At 38.0% G+C, this 12,646-nt stretch overlaps 2 protein-coding genes across 2 annotated transcripts in view; one reads left to right on the top strand and one right to left on the bottom strand.

Annotated features, from left to right (window-relative positions):
• Positions 1–3,936, top strand: part of LOC6042501 (solute carrier family 41 member 1) — a 109,417-nt gene extending 105,481 nt beyond the window's left edge. Inside the window, 3 exon segments of the mRNA XM_038248652.1 lie at positions 184–332; positions 391–646; positions 2,169–3,936. Coding sequence (XP_038104580.1) covers positions 184–332; positions 391–646; positions 2,169–2,185 — 422 coding nt within the window. The 3' untranslated portion in view covers positions 2,186–3,936.
• A 7,628-nt stretch (positions 3,937–11,564) lies between these two features.
• LOC6042502 (protein disulfide-isomerase 1) lies at positions 11,565–12,430 on the bottom strand. Its single transcript, XM_038248517.1, has 2 exons — positions 11,991–12,430; positions 11,565–11,928 (listed from the first exon to the last, which is right to left on the bottom strand). Exons 1-2 carry the CDS (start codon positions 12,185–12,187, stop codon positions 11,640–11,642), a joined length of 486 nt encoding a protein of 161 aa, XP_038104445.1. The 5' UTR covers positions 12,188–12,430; the 3' UTR covers positions 11,565–11,639.
• Between the last annotated feature and the right edge of the window lie 216 nt (positions 12,431–12,646).

The raw sequence follows: 12,646 nt of genomic DNA, 5'->3' as shown, positions 1-12,646 counted from the left end.
CATACATACGTTGATCAATCCGCAAAATTCCAATGTTGGATTGATTGCTAGAAAATTGTTACAATGAATAGTCTTTTGAAAAACCACGACTAAAATTTCAAAAGCAAACCTCTTTCTTTACAATACTTTTATTTAATAATCGTTGTGCTTAATCTCGCCATCTTTTCTTCTCTCTACTTCCAGTTCCGTACGCCAAAACCGCTCGAATTCTGATCCTCATGTCAATTCCTGGACAGGTGCTATTCATCTACGTCGCCGACTACATTCATATGTCCGAATCTACGATTGGTGCTCCGTTCGTGCTTTCCTACCTGTTGGTCAGCTTGATTCAGGTTGGTGTTCGCGGGAGTATTCCTCGTCTTCGATCGCTAATTTCATCTTATCTTCCAGATCATGCTACTGCTGTACATCGCCCACGTGATCATCCACGCCATGTGGAAGTGGAAGATCGATCCGGACAACTCGGCCATCCCGTACCTAACGGCGCTGGGCGATCTGCTTGGGTCGAGCCTGCTGGCGCTCGCGTTCCTGTTCATCCAGTCGATCGGTCACCCGTACGGGGGACCCATGGTAGACCCGGCCGGAGTGACCGCCATGCCGAACAGCTCGTTCATTGCTGCCGACGGCGACGCGGGCAATAATTTCGGTATTTATTAGTTTGTCCCTTCCTCCCTCCAACCTCCTTGTCCCTTTTCCACCCTTATATTGTTCTCTTCAACGCAAAACCAAATGTCCGATGCAAGAAAAATATTGTGTATAATAGTGTGTAAGCTGATAATTGAAGCCCTCGCGTCCCCTCCTTACTTGCCATGTCCAAACCCCCTCCCTCTAATGTCCTTGACCTGCTACTACCACTAGAACTAAACTATTGCTCGTTTTTTTGTATATTTATACTTACTTTGTAATAACAGTATTGAAAACTCCTTATTTTTATACGTAAGTTTCGACTTTTCTTTTCCCCCCCTTCAATAAAACCTACAAAATCCTTCTCGTTCAATTCTGAGAGATCGCATTGCTGAAAATCAGTAACGTTGCTCAATCCGTCATCAAATTAATTTATTTCAACAAAAAGTTTGCATTAAGTCTCCCTCCAAGAAAAAAAAGAAGCTCTCTAGCTGTTTATCCACAGAGTCAAAATCGTTTCGTCAAAACAACACAAACTTGCAAACGTAACAAACGCATTTTATTTCATCCGATTTGTTTCGTTACACGCGAATGAAACAGTGAGTTGCTCATGAAATAAGTACTAACATTAGACACTAACGAGATACTTGTGATTGATTTGCAAACTTTATTGAACGAGAAAAGATAAAGAGAGAAAAAAAGGAGGCAGCATTACAAAACATGAAACTACACTTTACAGTGCACTAGTTAAGCCTAATTTCCGTGGATCGATTAAGGTTAATTAAATCAATTGTAAATATGTCACACACAAACAAGTTCATTACTTAATTGAAGGCAAAATGAAGTAATCATAATACGTTTCAATTATTGAAATAAACCATATGAGTAAGAGAAGAGAAAATTAAATACAATAATGACAAGAATGACTACTTTTAAGCAACACATAATTTAAACTAATAAATTTGAGAAACGAGATCGCATGGAAAACGAAACCCTCTGCATCTATGCGTTTTACTGACTATATGCAGAATTAAAGGTCATTGCAACAGTGTGTAAATATCTAGAAAATTGTTTCTTTTATTTTTTTTTTTTTTTTTCAAAGTAGCCACCAATATTTTAAAGCCCTCTACCGATTATTTTCTGCGCACTTTAAACTTATTGATAACCAACTTCTACATGCTTAAATCACAGACAAACAAGCGTAAATCATTGAACATAATTATTTGAATAACTTCGATCAAGTCAACTAGATGTCAAGCGCGTTTCAATGAATTATGGTGAATTCATCAATACCGTGATGAGTTTTCAAACATTCAAATTGTCCGTTGAAAATTTTAACGATGGATTTAAAAAAATACATTTGTTTGCCTGTGTTTTATTTCTCTCTTTTAAAATGTGGGGCGCAAACTGCCCCAAAGACACCGCAATATTTCCCAATTTCCTTTTTGACACACACACACACACACACACACACACACACACACACACTCTGTAGTCTTCTCACTTTTCGCTACTTTTCCTTTTTTTCTTATTTTTATTCACAGCTCCACAACTGGCCTAAGTATCTTCTCTCTGTTCTGTTTGGTTTGTTTCCGTTGTGCTCCCACCACACTTCCTCCCGAACGTTTGTTTTCCTCTTCCTCCTCCCATCCATTGAGGTTAGTTTTCGCGCACAAAAAAAAACACCGATTTCCTCTCACATACCCTCGCCAAGGCACGCCACCCGTAAACAGAAACGTTGGTGCGGTTGGGGTTTAGAAGGTTCAGCTTTAATCGTGTTAGAAATGTATGTCGCAGACAAACAGACGATTTTTTCAAAAGATCTAATAAATCGTAGTACCACTCCGAGCCGCTTTTGACAGTGTTGACGCAGCTATCAATTTGAGTTCAATAGACAGTCAATATGCGCTAGTGAGCAACACAAATTTCAACAATTCATGTCTGGTTGTCTGTGTACTGCACCGAATGCAAGTGCGTTTTTAATTAGTTAAAATATGATTGATTTACAGTTTTGTTGGAACTAGTCCACCGATAGAGGAATGTGTTTTTAAACCATTTTAGCAAAACAATGCGATGGCAGCTTAATTTTAAGTACTTTTTCTTCAAAACTTTTTTTCTTCTTAGAAAATTAAAAAAAATCATACAATCGGCAGTATTAACATTGGAGCCAATAACAAACATACACAGACTTGAATCGATGTTTTTGGAATCAACCCAAAAGAGAACTTGTTTCGAATTAGATGAAAAGACAAGATTTGTAGTGCCTATCAAGCTTCCTCTGAAACAAGCAAAGAGCAAACAGCTGACAAGAAAAGAAAATAACACTAGAGAGAACCATACAATCATCACGTAGACTACCACGACCAGACCTTTGCCTTTTTCCCTGAATCGTTGCAAAAATCAAATTCTGACACAGTTTGCAAAGTGATTTGTTTTAGCAAAAAAAACTCAGAAAATTTTAACCATGATTTGTAACACAGATGAGACAATAAAATAAACCAAATGATTTAATTTCAGCTACACACAAAACAAAACTAACACTGACTACAAAATTTTAACCAACACAGATAAAAAGACACGCAAATTGCAGCAAAGCACGAAGCAACTGACAGAAGTAGGATTTAACAAATAACCTAACAGAAATGAATGTGATACTAAATAAAGAAAAAAAAGAAACTGGAAGCGAAAAGACGTTGAGAGGTAACATAGAGAAAACAAATAACTAAGAGAGAGTGAGTGCCAGTCGACGCGTGTGCAGAGCCGAATATCAGGAACGAGAATGAGAGCAGGAAGCAAGTCTTATATTTTCAGGACTATTTTGTCTGAGAGAACGCGAAAACAGGAGGGATAAGTAGTAGACAGAGCGAAGCTGGCAACACTGCGTTGCGCAGGTGAAATTGTTAGATGAGAGAGGCAAACATGCAATAATATAATCTCAAACGGAACATAAAGTAAAAGTGAAACAAACTAACAACAACTACATAAAACAACTGAACAATTTATCCTTGAATGACGAGAGTCGTGGTGAAGGAAACCAGAACAGAAACAAGCTGTATGTACCCCCCAAATACATGTCATAGAGGGCGATATTTAGGTGATTCCTAGTGAAAAGACATCAAAATTATAACTATCAGACAAAACGAAGATCCCTTTAATCTGGAAACCCTTAAGCTATCATCCAAGAACAAATGTCATTCAGAATGTTTAGTAACAGTGAACTACGTGAATAAAAACAACACACAGTAATGGCAAACTGGCAGAAATGTTATAGAAAACATGAGAATAAACTTGTTGCATTTGAGAAAACCGAAAGGTTTTGTGTTTTAATTAGAGTGAAAGAAATTCCTTGACAAGAGAGAAAAGTTAAAAGTCATTTTATTCAAAAAAAAATGTTTCAATTGAAATAAGTGTAGTTTCAATACAATTTAATTGGAGAATAATCTAGCAACAATAATTTCTTTTTCAGTTATATTTGTAGAGTATTACTTGAGCAATTATCTACGAAATTGACCGATTTTGACCATTTTTAGTTTTGTATTTTTTATTTGGCTCAAACTTTGTAGGGGCTTTCCCTGTAACCAAAAAAGCCATTTTGTATCATTGGTTCACCCATACAAATCTCCATACAATCTTGGCAGCTGTTCATACAAAAATGTCAGTGGGGTGACATTGGGTCTGGGCGGTGAGATTGGGTCAAAGTGATTTTTTACGGATTTTATCATTTCTCAGATTCTTCTCAATAAAAAACTGGTTGTGTAGGGGACATCTTAAGACAGGGTGGCCACTAGATTTCGATTTTCAATTTCCCGGTTTTCTCCCGATACTAGAAGAAGTTTTCCGGAATGTTTTTAAACCAAATTTCAATGTTTTTCAGGCTAACGTTAGTATCAACATACTTTTTTAACGCATACATTTGTTTCAAAGTTTGAATTCCTTTCAAATATCTTGAGAACAAAGTAAGTAAGTTGTAAACGAAGCCTTTTTATCTGTTTCCAATCCAAACCTCTAATTTCCTTAATGATTGGGATTTTTCATCATCATGCTCTACAGATTTTACAAACTCAAAATAAAAAATAGTTTTTATTTTTTTAGAATAACATGAATTATTATTAGAAAGCAGAAAATGGAATTTACAAGAAAAGATTTGCAAGAATACATTGATATCAACATTTATATAAATTCAAGAAGAAAGATTCTTCCTAGAATTATCAATTCCTGTTAATTAATTATTATTTTTTGGCTTATATTATGTGAGTACTTTCTTTTTAAAAGTCTTTTCGCGTCATAAGTCCAAACAAAAATGTATGCACTTTGGCAGCAGTGCAGGAAAAGTGCCATACAAGTGTAAAAAATCAGTACCTTGAGACTTTTTTATGGATTTATTAGCTTTGGTAAGTTAATACATACATTGATGGGAAAAAAATAAAATTTGGAATTTTTCGAAAATAATTTTTACTGAAAAAAAGTTCTATAAAACCCAAAACACAAAATGGTATAAATCGTAAAAAAATGACCTTTCTGAGATTTTTTCAACAACTCATAAGGCTGATACAAATTTGATTTAAAGTTTTTGTCGCCCCCTTGAAAGTTGACTCGAAAAATCAGGGGGCAAAAAAATATTTTTTCAAAAAACATCAAAATGGAAATTTGAGTGCATTCAGCTGAAATCTGTTTAAAGTGCATTCCCTTGCGTTAAGAATCATTTTTAAGCATGTTTAGGTTGATTTAATAGTCTCTTGAATTTTTGAAAATGGTCGATCTTTAGTATCGTAAAAAGTTTTTTTTGTTGACATTTTTGTTTTCGTCAAATCTTACATTTTTTGAAGACTACTGATTGCAAAATAACTGAACTAGTGTAAAATGCATTTTAAAAACTTTTTGCATTCAAATGTTGAGACTATGGCTTTTTTATATTTTTTATTAATTTTGTTTTGCACGGATGTGAAAATTTTCAATTGATGCTTGATTAAGACCTGAATTTTAAAGCATTCAAATGTCGTTAAAAATGTATTTCAATGCTAAATTAAATATTGTTGAAAAAAATAATCTTTTTTTTAAACTTGTACTGGATAGCCAAAACAACGTCGTTTCTTTAAATCAGTTTTCTTAGTCAAGCTTCAAAATAAAATGTATTTCTTTATTTCTTTTAAACTATCTACTTAAAATGTCAATAAATTTAGAGATATTCTTTTTGTAAACCAAATTTTCATTTACTTTTTCATTTCTGCATACACATCCCATATTATTTTTTTTTTAATGTATATTTCTGATGACGGACGAATTGTTTTTGAAACAGAGATTTTTTAAACTGCTCAAAATATACATTCAAAAGATTTTAAAGAACTGTTTTGTTTTTGGATTTAAACATTCTATTTAATAGTACTTTTCAGAAGTTGTAGCTGTTTTCAATAAAGAATAATTCTATTTTAACTCAAAAAAATGGTTGAGAAAATTCTTAACTGCTTTAATTTTTGAACATTTTTGATCCATGCCTTTGTTGCAGAGATACAGGCAACGAAAAATATTTAAAAGAGTGTATTTTGTGTGACTGTTTGAGAGAAAAATCTTGATCTTTAAATTTAAAAAAAAATCCTGATTTGAATTTTATGCAAAACTAATGTTTTAGCAAAGAAAGGTCGAATTGACAATATCCAAATTTTAAAACATAAGATCCTTGTAGATAAAAGGAAAACGCTAGTGGTTGGTACCAGCAATGGTTGCCGACAGCTATAAAGTCAACTTCGTTCAAACATAAGATATTTTTATTAACATTTCGAATGTTTTAAATACCAATATGGTAGTTGGCACAATTTGCAAATTTGAAACAAATATTCGTAGAAAAAAACAACAAACTCATAAACGGAGCACTTTACTTCAAATTCTTAAAATTGCTTAACGAATGCAAAACATAGGTTTATCATTTAAATATTTTTTAATTCACCCGTAACTCACTGCACCCTAAATATGGTTGTTAGTTTGTTGCTTCAAATCAATTTGATATTTTTTGTCTCTTAAATATTTAGTTTGGGACATATGCCCGCCATTACGGGGTTTGTCTTCCGGATCACCTGAGACCGCTCGTGGTACTCCCAGGGGTACCTGTATCCCAGGTTGAGAACCACTGCTGTAGATCAAACATATTTAAATAAATGAAAATCGCCAAGTAAAAATATCATAGGATACAAAAGAAAAATCATCCATAACCAATAAGCATTTTATACACAATCTATTACACAAATTCAAACATAGTTTTCTCGAAGTCTACATTTAGAATAACAGGAATAATATTCTGTTTGAGAAAAGAACATATTGAGAACATTAAAGAGGCTTTAGTCAATTTTTATATAAACTAAAAATATTTTCCCGGTTTCTCAGTCGAATTCCCGAGTTTTTCCCGGTTTTCTCCCGGTTGATAAAAATCCCGGTTTTTTCCCGGTTTTCCCGGTTTTTCCCGAGGTGGCCACCCTGTCTTAAGATGACTTCGCTGAAAAAATCTCGTTTCTTGAACAAATCTTGTTATTTTGGCAGCTGTCTAAAGTTGAGGAACGTTTTTGGACAAAAATGATCTATCTCGCCCAGCAAAATGAAGTCGATAAAGTAGTCGGTTTCGATGAGAAAAAGTGGAAAACGTGGTCTAAAAATAGCAACGCCATCCCCCTATTGGACCGCAAGGAGCTCTGTCATTCTGAAACGGGTCGTTGGAAGCAGCGCGAGGGCTATCACCACCACTATCACCCGGGACTGAGATATGTTGTATCAGCATTCGGCATATACAAAGTCTGATACAAATTATACTTTCCCATAATATCGCTACCGGTTAGCGGGTATTGGATTGGACCACACACACACACACACATTTGACCCAATGTCACCCCCTCTAATGGGTGAGATTGGATCAATTTTTAAACTATTGGCATTTAAGGTAGTGTTCATCTAAATCCACCATGTTTTGAGAAAATCGGAAAATGTTAGTAAACTATCTGAGAACAAATCTACGTTGAAAGATTTTCGATGTGATTTAAATTGTTTTTGTTATTAAAAAATTACTAGAGGTGTATCGTTTCTTGATTCCATAATCACCCCCACTGACGGTACGTAAATATTCGAAAATCTGCAACTTTTCAAGGAATATTTTGATTGATTTGGTGTTTTCGGCTAAGTTATAGGTATTGATGATGACCAGGGATGTAATAATCGCAAAAAAATCAATTTCGCTTGCGAACTTTCTTCACCCGCGAAAGAGAGAGGAGGCAAATCACGCAAAATAAAATCGCTCCCGAAATTCTCCAAGAAAATCGATCTGTTGATGATTTTTTTGTGAATCAGTCAGCACCACTTAAAAATATTTATTTCACTTTGTTTACACACATTGCCCATCTACAAAATGTGACAGGTCATATTTCAACGTGTGACGTTACACTTGCAAGAGTAGTAGTGAAAAAAATGTTCCGCCGAATAATCAAGATGATGATTTTTTTAGATTCCTTTGACCGATCTTTCGTGCGCGAGAGAGAAGAGCCATGCTCCCTTCGGATTTTTTCTCTTGATGAACGTCCAATGATTTTTTTTTTGATGATGATTATTCCATCGCTGATGATTAAGGAAAAAAAATAGGTACACAGATTTTTTTGGTGATTTTTTATTAAACCTTTTTTTTATTAAAAAAAATCGTGTGTGTGTGGTCCATTCTAATACCCGCGAAATTATGGGAAAGCATAGTTTGTATCAGACTTGGGTTATGCTGATACAACATATCTCAGTCCCAGGTGGTGGTGACAGCCCTCGCGCTGCTTCCAATGTCTCATTTCAGAATGGCAGAGATCCTAGCGGCCCAATTACGAGGTCATTGGGCATTGTCTGGCCCCGCCTAAACATAGAACAAGAACCAGACGGGTCCTCGAACTATCTTTAAACTTCCAATCCCATCAGGCAAAACAGGGATCAGCGCGTATATACTGGTAAATAAAGGCATTTTCATTGTTCTTCAGACTTACTACGAAGCTTATTAACATTTGAATGGAACAAGTGTTTTTAAATGCAATTTACTTCTGCCCAGTTGTTTTTCAATCATTAATTTTCAAAATATCTAAGTATTGAAGAGATTTTTTCGCCAAAAAAAACTTTTTTCGGTACTGTACATTGGAATTCCACAAAAAAAAATCAAATATTTTTGATCGATCTCAGACATGCTAAATATAATTCAAAACGCGGAAAAAAGCATTCCAAATTGTTGTCAGTTGATTTAATATCTGTTTCCTCTAAAAATTTTAAGTTTTAGAAAAAAATATTTTTTGCCCCTGTTTTTTCGAAGCGATTTTGAAGGGGGGTTGGGGGGGGGGGGGGAGGTCATAAAAGAAAAAGAAACAGGAAAATAGGTGAGACCCCAAACAACCCTCCGTTTTCTAATGCCGATATCTCAGCAACTAATGGACCATAAATTATAACACTGTATTGCTCATTCAAACTTCGATGGTTTGACATCAACTTATGTCAAACGAGCCGGGAACCGTGGTGTAGGGGTAAGCGTGGTTGCTTCTCACCCAGTCGGCCTGGGTTCGGTCCCAGAAGGTCCCGGTGGCATTTTGTCTGAGATTTGTCTGATCAAGCCTTCCGTTGGACGGGGAAGTATTTGTTGGCCCCGCCCCGGACTATAACCTAAAGGGGGTTAGGTCGTTAGCTCAATCCAGGTGTAGGAGTCGTCCCCCCTGCCTCGGTGGAGTCGCTGGTAGGCAGTTGGACTCACAATCCAAAGGTCGTCAGTTCGAATCCCGGAGTGGATGGAAGCTTAGGTGTAAAAAGAGGTTTGCAATTGCCTCAACAATCAAGCCCTCGGACACCTAGTTTCGAGTAGGAATCTCGCAATCGCCAAGGCAATGCTGTAGAGCGAATAATTTGATTTTGATTTGATTTTTTGATTATGTCAAACGAACGGGGGCCACCCCTTTTACATGGAGTTCACACACACTACCAAACGTTTGTTTTAATAGTGTGCGGGAGCACCGTGTAAAAAAAGACCGTTCGTCACTTTTTAGTTTGACTTGGACCAACCAACGGGGTACAAACTAAAAAAGTGTCCAACGAAAAAGTGACCAACCACTGAAGGATGAGTGTACACTACATTTTCGTCATCTATAAGCTAACTAACTTTTGGGAAGAAACAGTGCCGTATCCATGTCGGTCATTCCTGTGAGAACCAACAACGAGAGAGGTACTCCTCGATATTAGCTCCTGAAAAGTTCTATAAAGTGCAAAAAAAAGAGGCAAGAAAAAGAGGCGGTCCTCACCAGCAGGATCGGTAGATTTGAAGAAGCTAAAGAATGCCGATGCGCTACCTGCAAAGCCAGGCAGTTTAAGCAAGAACGCTCAAAATTCGTCTGGAAACCAGTTCGCACCCTCCCTGTGGACGTGAGCGAGAAGGAAGAATTTTAACGACGGGAAAAGGTGCCACCCATTTTTGTGAAAACATCTTCATCGGATTCGGTGCGAACGTGGCTGACCGGATTTATCAAATCTGGAGCTTTACGAGCTTCCATTCGCTTGTGTGCTGATGGACTCAAAGTTCTGCTACCTGGCAGAAAGGAATACAACTACGTTCGGGATTTCCTGAACAACACAAAGATTGAATACTACAGCCATGACGATCCAGGTAAACGCCCCATGAAACAGGTCCTCCGTTGCTTGTACGACATGGATATAAGTGTGTTGATAGAAGAGCTCAAGTCTCTTAAGTTGAACGTGATTGAAGTCTTCAAGATGACGAGACGCAACAAAGACATCAAGTATCGTGATCAACTGTACCTGGTTCATCTCGAGAAAGGATCGACAACGCCGTCTGAGCTGAAGGCAGTTCGGGCAATTTTCAGCATCATAGTGACTTGGGAACGTTATCGTCCAGTGCACCGTGACGTGACACAATGTTCGAACTGTTTGCAGTTCGGACATGGTGGAAGGAATTGTTTCATCAAGAGTCGTTGTGCAACCTGCGGAGGTGAGCACAAAACTCAAGCTTGCGAAACAATCAACGAGAACATCGAAGCGAAATGCTTCAATTTCGGCGGCGACCATTCTACCAAGAATCGAAGCTGCCCAAAACGAGCTGAGTTTGTGAAAATTCGGCAGCAAGCGATGACGAGGCACCAACCAAATCGTCGCAAAACACCACCAACTTTCACCGACGTGGATTTTCCTGCTTTGGCGTCACCAGGAGTGGGTCCTGTTCGAGTGGTTCCAAATCTGCAGCCATTGTCGTTGAATCAGCGGCAAAAAGTTGCAGAGAGTACAACACCTCCTGGCTTCAGTCAGCAACCGAGGGAAAACCAACCAACATCAACGGATGAAGGCAGTAGTGACCTGTTTTCTCCACAAGAACTTTTGAACATTTTTATCGAGATGACAACAACTCTGCGTGGGTGCAAAACTCGTGCAGAACAAGTAAGAACGCTTGGAGGATTTATCTTGAAATACAGTTCGTAGTTTACTCGTTCTATTGATTTTGAATAATTCAAAGATTTTTTTATTTTAGTTTTAAGTTAGGATAAGTTGTTAAAATAATTTTTCTTTTTTACCCAAATGTATTCAATATAAAACAATTTGAAGTTAATAAATGAATGTGAACAGTTAATAATAAAATGAAAAATACAACAAAGATGAAGAGCATTTAGCCATACAACTTAGCATGTAAAAGAAATGTAATTATTATAAGAAAGTGCAATAAAGACAAATTTAATTTCAAAAAATCCATGTCGGTTCTTACTCATGTATATTCTGCCTTTGATCCAAAACAAAAAAGATGGTTTCGATTTTTCACAAACTGTGTATCTGTCTATATCTTATGCTTTCGAATATTTGTTTAGCCTTCAGCATCGATTGTCGATATTCGCTTCTCGAAACCTTCAATGTTAACTTTTCATGTGCTTACGAGAAAACAAAACATATTTTTAGTAAGCTTTTAATTCTTTCAGACAACACTTAACACATCTTTAACCTTAAACACTATACACCGACTAGACCCCGCACTACACAATCGCGTCACTATCACTATCGTCGCCGGGTGGATTGAACACGTACTCCTGCAGGTAGTCCACGGTATCCTCTAGCTCGTACGGTTGCACCGCTTCAACGCTTCTGGGTGGCCCACGTGAGTACACCCGCAACGTGGGATACTCTTCGACGCTGAGACGCGAGCAGAACGCCTCCTCGCGGATACAGTCCAGGTGACCAACGCGCACGGATCCGGCAAATTTGTCGCGAACCATCGCGGCCAGGTCGGTCCACTGGGGTAGCCAGCGGAGGCAGTACTCGCACCTGCAGAATGGGGACACTTGAGTTTCTTTTTGAACATTTTGACGCAGCAAGGTGATACCGACCAGGGCGCATAGAACAGCACCAGGTAGAACTTGGTCGAGTTGAGCTGCTGCTCAAAGTTTGCCGCACTCAGCTTGGTGGACACCGGCACTCCGTCAAAGTCATCGACCGCGTCCAGTTCGGCCAGATGCAGGTTGAATGCACTCGCGGTGGCAACGACGACGGCAAACGCAACGGCAGAGTACGGAAGGAACTCCATCGGTGGAGCAGATTTGGCACAGCCAACAGAACAGCAAGGTGACGTGAACGGGCTTCTGCGCGAAGTGTTGATCTAAAAGCCAGCGATTCGACACTCCGCAAACCGTGCGGGATGATGATGGGGGTACCGATTTTACATACATCGCGCGAGCAGAGCAAAGGAAAAAAACCGGCTAACAGCCGAACGTATAGAAATTGAATAATTTCCGAATAATTGAATGGTCTCCATTAATGGTGGCGCGTTTTGGCCGCGCAACGTATGTATGTATGTTTTTGGACGTTTTTTTTTATTCGCGCGCGCCACTTGAGTCAACATCACCGTACGTACTGCGTGTGGTTTGCCTGGTAGTTCAACACGATGATGTTTCCCGCAAAGAGAGGTCGTCTCCGAAGACTAAACTGCGTGGAATTCCGTCCGCGGGAAGATCGTTGACAGCGAAAGTTTGGGCGGCATCTGGCA

This window comes from Culex quinquefasciatus, chromosome 1, assembly GCF_015732765.1.
Source record: "Culex quinquefasciatus strain JHB chromosome 1, VPISU_Cqui_1.0_pri_paternal, whole genome shotgun sequence".
Lineage (NCBI taxonomy): Eukaryota > Metazoa > Arthropoda > Insecta > Diptera > Culicidae > Culex > Culex quinquefasciatus.
Note: the sequence above shows the minus strand (reverse complement) of the source record. Positions and strands in the feature narration are given on the sequence as shown.

Excerpts from the sequence above, each read along its gene's own strand:
- LOC6042502 (XM_038248517.1), bottom strand. The coding sequence starts at position 12,187 with ATGGAGTTCCTTCCGTACTCTGCCGTTGCGTTTGCCGTCGTCGTTGCC. Across the intron at positions 11,929-11,990 it reads GTGCTGTTCTATGCGCCCTG|GTGCGAGTACTGCCTCCGCT; the intron begins GTCGGTATCACC and ends CCCATTCTGCAG.